The sequence below is a fragment of the Arvicanthis niloticus genome, chromosome 6, assembly GCF_011762505.2.
Source record: "Arvicanthis niloticus isolate mArvNil1 chromosome 6, mArvNil1.pat.X, whole genome shotgun sequence".
In the NCBI taxonomy this organism is placed as follows: Eukaryota; Metazoa; Chordata; class Mammalia; order Rodentia; family Muridae; genus Arvicanthis; species Arvicanthis niloticus.
Window position 1 is genome coordinate 63022084 of NC_047663.1, and position 7348 is coordinate 63029431.

Here is a 7348-nt window from a genome sequence, read left to right on the forward strand (position 1 = left end):
ATGACCAAGGAAATTTCTAAAAGAAAGAGTTTATTGAGGACTCAATTTCAGAGGATGACTCCATGATCATCATGACAGGGAGCATGGCTGCCAGCAGGCATGGTGTTCGAGCAGTCACTGAGAGCTCATATCTTGAAACAACAACCATAAAGGAGAGAGAGAGAGAGAGAGAGAGAGAGAGAGAGAGAGAGCGAGCTAGCTAACAATGACTGGCTTTCAAACGCCATTACATCTCTTACAACAAGTCCACACCTCCTAATCCCTCCCAAACAGTTCCTCCAGCTGGGGTCTAGGTATTCAAACATGTGACCCTATGAGAGCTATTCTCATTTAAACCTCCACAGAAGGCAAAGTGCCAAATAAAATGCAAGGTAACATTTTAACTTGACCATTCCAGTGGCCCGTCTGGAATTTGGGGATGTTCTTCCCTATTGTAGGGACTGAGACTGTCTTATCCTGGTCTGTTGCCTGCCATGATGGTTTATAGTGATTGTCAGGTTGGATCACCTTGAAGACAAATCTCTGGGCTTCTCTGTGAGAGAGTTTCTACACTGGGTTATCTGAGGTGGCACAAACTGGATGTGCTTCACTTCATGAGCTGGAGTCTGGGACTGAATAAAGAGGAGAGATCAAACTGAACATCAGTACTCTCCTGCCTCTGCTTCCTGACTATAGATACAATGTAAGCAGCTGCCTCGATAGGTCGAGCTCTTTGTTCAAGGCCAGCTTTATCTACAGAGTGAATAACAGCTAGCCAGAAGCACATAGTGAGAGCCTTTCCCAAAAACAAAATAAAAATAAATCTTTTCATTAGCAATGGACAGTTACAAAGCGTAAACCGATAATACTGTAAAAGGGTGTACACGGGGGCATGTGGCTCAAGGTGTGGGTAGGATCATAAAAGAGATCAGTCTTGAGAAACATGCCTGGAGAACAGAAAGAACGAGTTCTCCATCTAAAGTACAAACAACCATTAGTTTTTATTTGTCCTCTGGTGGGTAAAGGAGTCACAGAAGGTTGTTGATGTGTTTAAATGTGAAGGATCATGGGCGTGTCAGTCCCCAAAGGATCAAAGCAAGGCTTTCATTAGGAAAAGACTCGTCAGAACAGATAAGATAGGCCTGAGCGACGGGCTCCCACTGACATAGGAGGTATTGATTTGCAGCGACGAGCTCCCACTGACACAGGAGGTATTGATTTGAATGCCATCCATGACCGTCATGTTTTTCAGGTTGCAGGCAGTCCTGGTTGCACAGCCCATGCCGTATATCTCGATGGGGTATTGGGTTCCTGTTAGTGAAAAGGCCCAAGCATCATTCTTTTTCTCTCATTTCATCTCCCCTCCTCACCTGCATCCTTTAAAAGGAAACTCTGCTCAGAATGGTCCAGAATCCACAACTCCTGCCTCTGTGTGAGATCATGAGCACAGCTTCATCCATGTAGAAGCTGAGCCTTCTTGTCTTCTGGCCCCACTGTCTCTTCAGTATAAAAGGAACCTTAAAAGGACCCCTGTGTCTCAGACACAAAACTAACAATGAGGCCTTTGGGTACCCATTCAGTAGGAGAGAAGTTTAATGCAGGTGAGGATGAAGGCCAGATGAAGGGTCTCAATTGTTGGCTAAAACCCTCCAGGTGGAACCTGTCTTCTCCACTCCACCCTTTCTCTCCTTCCCTACCTGAAGAAAAATATGGTAGCTCTCTCACAGACTGACATCCTTCTGAGAGCTCTGAGATCCCTCTGAGGATAACTATAGAATGCACAGGACATCTCTTTCCAAGGTAAACTGAGGTAGAAGCCTGTCCCACTGTGGATGGTTTGAATCATCTTTTGAATTCTGTGACACCCCATTTTCCTCATTCACGTCAACTCATCCGACAAAGGGCTCTTCCCTTGCTTGCCCCAGGACTTCTGTCTGTCCAAATTCTTTCCAAATAAAAGTGTAGCTTGCCTCCAGTCCCCTCAAGCTCCCAGTCCACCACTTAATCAGCATGCAAAACACCACTGATTCTCTGGTTTCATGAAATTTTCCATATATTGTTCAGGAAAGAGTTGCCAGCCTCTCCCTCTGGCTGTGCATTCCAGAGAGAAAACTCCTAGAGTTGTTTTCCAAGTTCCTGTCTCAGTGGCAGACTGGCCCTGTCAGGAGCCATCTAGGAAAGGCTAAGGCTAGCTGATGACTGTTGTGAACTTAGCCTTTTTTTTTTTTTTTTTTTTTTTTGGTTTTGTTTAATAAAGCACAGAGAGTTATAAAATAAAGATACAGTACTTACTAAAACACAGAGAGTTAAAGAGAAAAGAAGCCAGTGGTTTTCAGCCACAGAATAAACGAGAGAGTGGTAAGTTTCCAAAAGCTCTCAGCTTCTAGCCCCCAATACAGTTAGAGAGAGTTAGAAGGCTATAAGTCGCCAGTCTTTTGGCCTTCATATAATGCTGTGATCCATCTCAGCTCTGACCCCCAAAAGACCAAAGCAGGACCCTTTATAATAAATATATAATTTTCTCTCAATAAAAAAATATATGTTTTTCTAAATTTAGAGTGACACTAGGTAAAAATTGAAACTCACCAGAAACCACAAGTGAGCTAGGAAACAGAAACTGACAAATGAACACAGCATCCTGGAAACACTCTGAGCCAGGCCCGTGCACCTGCCATTCTCAGGTTACAGAGCGACACATACTAAGATATAATAAATGTTTACTGTTTTCAGTTGCTACATTTGGCATAATTTGCTACATCGTGATGAATGACCTGCTGTGGCCTCAACAAAACATTCGAGGGAATAATCATACCTCTGCCAGTAACCTTAATACACGTCGTCTCCTCCCCCGTGCACTTTAGGGAAACTGGGCTACATCTGTCATCTTCACTATAGCAGGCAGGACATTCAACACCATTGGGGTCTGAAGATATTGGAGACACTGAATGGAGAGAGAAAAGTTCTCACCTTGGGAAATAGAAGGAAGAAGCAGCTGAGGACATGTCTATCCACTGCTCATCTAACACAGGTTTTTTTTTTTCCACGATTCTACCAAAAAGCTTGCAGTGAGGGATGAGGTGGAAGGAGATGCAGGAGGAAGGCACTGGGTGTGAGCGCCATGGAGGACCTCATGGGAACACAGAGCCGTCCTCACCTTCATCAGTTACTCTGCTCTCCGCCTTGGAGGGTAAGTCCTAGATAATGGGAGAGGATCTGCTTTCTAAAAGGATGCTGTTCAAAGGGTGAGGGATGACCCAGGTGTGGTCCACACACACCTGTGCTCCCAGCTACTCCAACTTTGGAGGCTGAGGCAGAAGGGCTGCTTGAACTTAGAAGTTGAAGACAAGCTTCCAAACACAGCAAGACTACTTCTCAACAAAACAAAACTGAACCTGGGGAATTAAATAGGTGAGCAAAGGCTGTTGGCCAGAGGGGCAGAGCAAAGCAGTTAAACCATGAAATGGAAATTAGAGAAAATCCCCAAGACCAATCCCTGTCGTCTAACCCCCACACAGTCTACCTCACAGGAGAAGGGCCTATGTGTAATTTAAGCCACCTCTAAGGAGCATATACACAAAGGAAAGGCAAGCATCAGTGCTGTGCCCCGGCACAGTGAATGAGCCCTCGGAAAAGCAAAGGAGACACGGGGCAGATAGTGGAGGTACAGAGACAGCTAAACTTACCCTTAATGCTCCCGTTGTTACACTGTTTAGTGTAGCAGCATCGACGGTCATATCTAAATGTCCGGCACCTCCCCAGTGTTGCGGAGAATGCTAGTTCAGTACAGCTGTCTTCAGGGCAGCCTGTCTGCTCAAGTGTTTGAAGTGCTGTGAAACAAACCACCCCCAGCCCCCAAGAATTTTCTCTTCTGAGACACAGAGAGGATGAAGCATCCAGTGTTAAGGAGTCTGTCCCTTCATTCTCTCTGTCTTTACATTTCTTTACTCCAAGAGTCCTTCTGTGATTGTCCCTCAGAGAACAAATCAACAGAGGGACAGTTTGGTGCAATGGGGATGGGGCCCAGTGGTGCATTGTTCACTTAGCATGTCTGGTGCCATGAATTAGATCCCTAGTGTGGCAAAAAATAAAAAAATAAAATAAAATAAAATGTGGGCTCACTCATCACTCTCCAGTAGCCCTGTGAGGTTGATTTAGGAAACAGAACCAGGGTCTCTCTGCTCTATTCCCAGTGACTACTTCCAGTATCATCATCCCATCCCCCTACCTCCCAGAAGCCCACATTCCCAGCTCCATGCTTGAAGGAGCCGAAGGTAAACTAGAAGACTGTAAGACTGAGGACTGGCTTACTTGGGAATTCAAATTCCTGCCGTTGGGAGAAACAACCTTTAGAGGATTCGCAAGTGTTTAGAAAACGACTGCATTGTCCATCAAAGCATGTTTTTCTTATACAAGCATAACTCTCTGCAAAGAGAAAATAAACATGTTCAGAAAGCTGTCCCAAATCTCTGCAGCTACCGACAACCTTTCCCAGGGGTCAAGGAGCCATGAAGGTTGAAGGGACTCCTGGAGGCTTGAGTGGCCCATGGAATTCCCCGAAGGCACCTTATTGCTCAACTCCCACTTTCCCCTTCCTTGAAACAAAAAGTGCCTTGCTCCTCTTACCCACAGAGCTGACAGAGAAGAGAGAGATGATGCAGACAGCAAGGAGACTCTTCAGGACCAAGAACCAGGACATGATGGCTTCCATAAACACTGCACAGGGGACAAGTAAGGACAAAGTAATCAGGGCCCAGGGGCTCAGCTTTTGTAATCCAGCAACCCAAATGCCAAGAAATACTGTCGGTTCCTGTTTTCATTCATTCATTTACTCATTCATTCCTTATTAATTCTACAAGTTAAATTTTATCAAACACCAGCTTTATGCCAGATGTGGCCATTTAGAAGGATGCAAAAACGGGAAAAGATGCTACATCCATCATGAAGGTAACAAGACAAGTACCATCCTTCCCTGGGAAGAACTTTTGCTCAGGAAGCACTCTTCTTGCATGGGTCCGGAAGGTGCTAGATCTCCTTCCACTGCTGAAGTGGCTGAGTTGGTCAAGAAATTACTCCTCTGGGGAGCAGGTAGAGGCTCTTTATGTGCTAGAAAGTTCTGGTCCATTGTGTTCATTAGCCCTTTAGCTAAGGACACGGATTCACCACTTCCAAAGCCATCATTTCACAAAGAGCTGGCCCCCACCACCATCTGTCACAACCACACACTAGAAATGTTCACCAAGAATTATTCCTGATTTCCTGAGAAGGATAGAAAAGCCAGTGTTCTCAGCTAGAAACAGAAGGAAAGGACCATGTATGATGAATGTCGATGACAGACTCTCTCTGTCCTCGCTGCTGCTGACTTCCATAACTAGTAGTCATTCTCTCGCAGGTTAAAACACTGTAAATTAATAGAATCGTCACATGCAGCCAAGTGCACTAAACTACAACTGATCTCCCAGAGACAGAGACCATGGGGACAGCTCTTCCTGTGCTTCTGGTTGGCAGAGGAAGGAAGGGAGGGTATGTCAAGGCCTCCGAGCCTCTGTGAGTTATGCAAGAGTCTCCTGTGTTCAAAAGTTATGAAATGTAGCTTAGCCATTATGTGTGTGGCTGGCATTTCCTCAAGAGAAACCCCGGCATTGCTACAGTAAAGTCCCATCCCTTCCTTTCTCCTGGACACATATGCATCTCTGCCAGTGAGGGACCGTTTCTCTACATTTTCTTTCTCTTTCTGCCTATCTCTATGCCAAACTCTTGTTAGGACAGAAGCACTCCATTTCTCTGCAGTGGAGAGAAACAATAAGCTAGGGAAACTCACATATCCTCTACCTTCCTGCAATCATCCAGATTTTGATCACATACTCTCAGAGTCAAGGACTGTGCACTGGGTGTGAGGGCAGTGAGGACCTTCCTGGGTACCGGGAGTGCTGAGTGAGGAAGAAGGTGGGGGCTGCAGGAAGAGCTCATTGAGGATGTCCAGATGCCTCAGAAGTTGGTGTGTAGAGGTAGAGGAGGAGAGACACTGGAATTCTGGGCAAGGGAAAGAGTCCTGTTGCCCACACTATGTTGACAAGAACTTCGACGGACACAGAAGCATGTCCTTGGAGGTTTGCCACACCCCAGATGTGGCAGGTGAAGATGACCTGATGCCCGATGAGAAGTCCATTGTCCATTCCAAAGAGTACCAGCTAGGGAGCAACCTACTTTCAAGGCCTCTAAGATGATGACCAGGGTTTGCTGGGCTGATTCTGATGGTCTTTCTAGAATTATGTCACTATGGCCCCTTGAATTTTGCCAGCCTAGAAAGGAATCCCACCTCCCTGCCTTGTAGAGAGTCATGAGTTTCCTGACAACCTAGCCCCAAGTCACTTACCTTGATATCCTCTGCAGGACCCTTAGTCAATGTCCAAGGCTGTGCAGTTCATTCCTTTCTTACCCGCTTATTAAGGCATCTAGTTCTGGACCATATCTCCCTGGCCAGCTGAGGAAGCTGGAGGTAGGGAAGATTTCTGTAAAGAAGATATGAGGCCAAGAGGCCAGACTTACAGCAGAGCCTGGGATGAGACTTCAGTTAACCTCAGCTGGGATGTCGCCCACTGCCAGTGGCCTGGATTCTACACCACACACCAGTCAGAAATATGCTTGTTCTGTCACTATGAACAGCAACCTGAGGCCACTGTCATTTATCAGTGAAGAACAAAGCATACCACCCCCACTGGCCAGGAGCTATCCAATTGTGTGACAGTTTCCTACTCCCAGGCCAAGGCATGGTTAAACCTCCATGGTAACAACCAATCAGGTATGTGCTAACCTATGATCACTGTGGAGAAGGTGGCTTATGCAGTTGCACAAACATCAGTGCTTTCTGAAGACCTGGGGGATTCACCATCTTTGTTTTCTATCCCATGCACATTTGGCTTCAGAATGGTCCCACAGACCCCATCAAGGATTCTCCATCCCATGCTCATTCTTGAGACCAGAAACATCATACTTCAGACTGTGGCAGCCAACAGGGCATCTGCAGAGACCCAGATACATAGAGATGACAGTCTTTCTCAGGCTGTGGTATCATCCTGTGATCTGACAGCCCTGAGTTGCAGGTGAGTCTTTATCCAATAGGAGTCTTAAGAAGGACAAGCAGGTGAACTGGAGCCAGTGATAGGTTCACACAAGACTAAATAGCAAGGATCTCTCCCACAGCCTTCTCTGAACAAAAAGATCACACAACACACACACACACATGCACCCACACACACCACTTCACATAATAACAAAGTCAAGTCTCATCTGGATTGCAAACATACATTCTAAAATCTCCTCATCAGAAAAACATAAATAGATCTGAAACATGCCTCAGACCACAGACCAG

At 45.9% G+C, this 7348-nt stretch overlaps 1 protein-coding gene across 2 annotated transcripts; it reads right to left on the reverse strand.

The window, feature by feature from the left end:
- Window positions 1–956: 956 nt before the first annotated feature.
- On the reverse strand, window positions 957–6701 carry LOC117710308 (protein RoBo-1-like). 2 transcript variants are annotated; one of them, XM_034505048.2, is made up of 6 exons: window positions 6526–6701; window positions 4603–4692; window positions 4288–4401; window positions 3663–3806; window positions 2792–2920; window positions 957–1290 (listed from the first exon to the last, which is right to left on the reverse strand). In XM_034505048.2, exons 2-6 carry the CDS (start codon window positions 4685–4687, stop codon window positions 1070–1072), a joined length of 693 nt encoding a protein of 230 aa, XP_034360939.2. In that variant the 5' UTR covers window positions 4688–4692; window positions 6526–6701; the 3' UTR covers window positions 957–1069. The 2 variants fall into 2 exon arrangements, with proteins under 2 accessions (XP_034360939.2, XP_076792908.1); XM_076936793.1 differs by lacking the exon at window positions 6526–6701 and adding an exon at window positions 6353–6519.
- Between the last annotated feature and the right edge of the window lie 647 nt (window positions 6702–7348).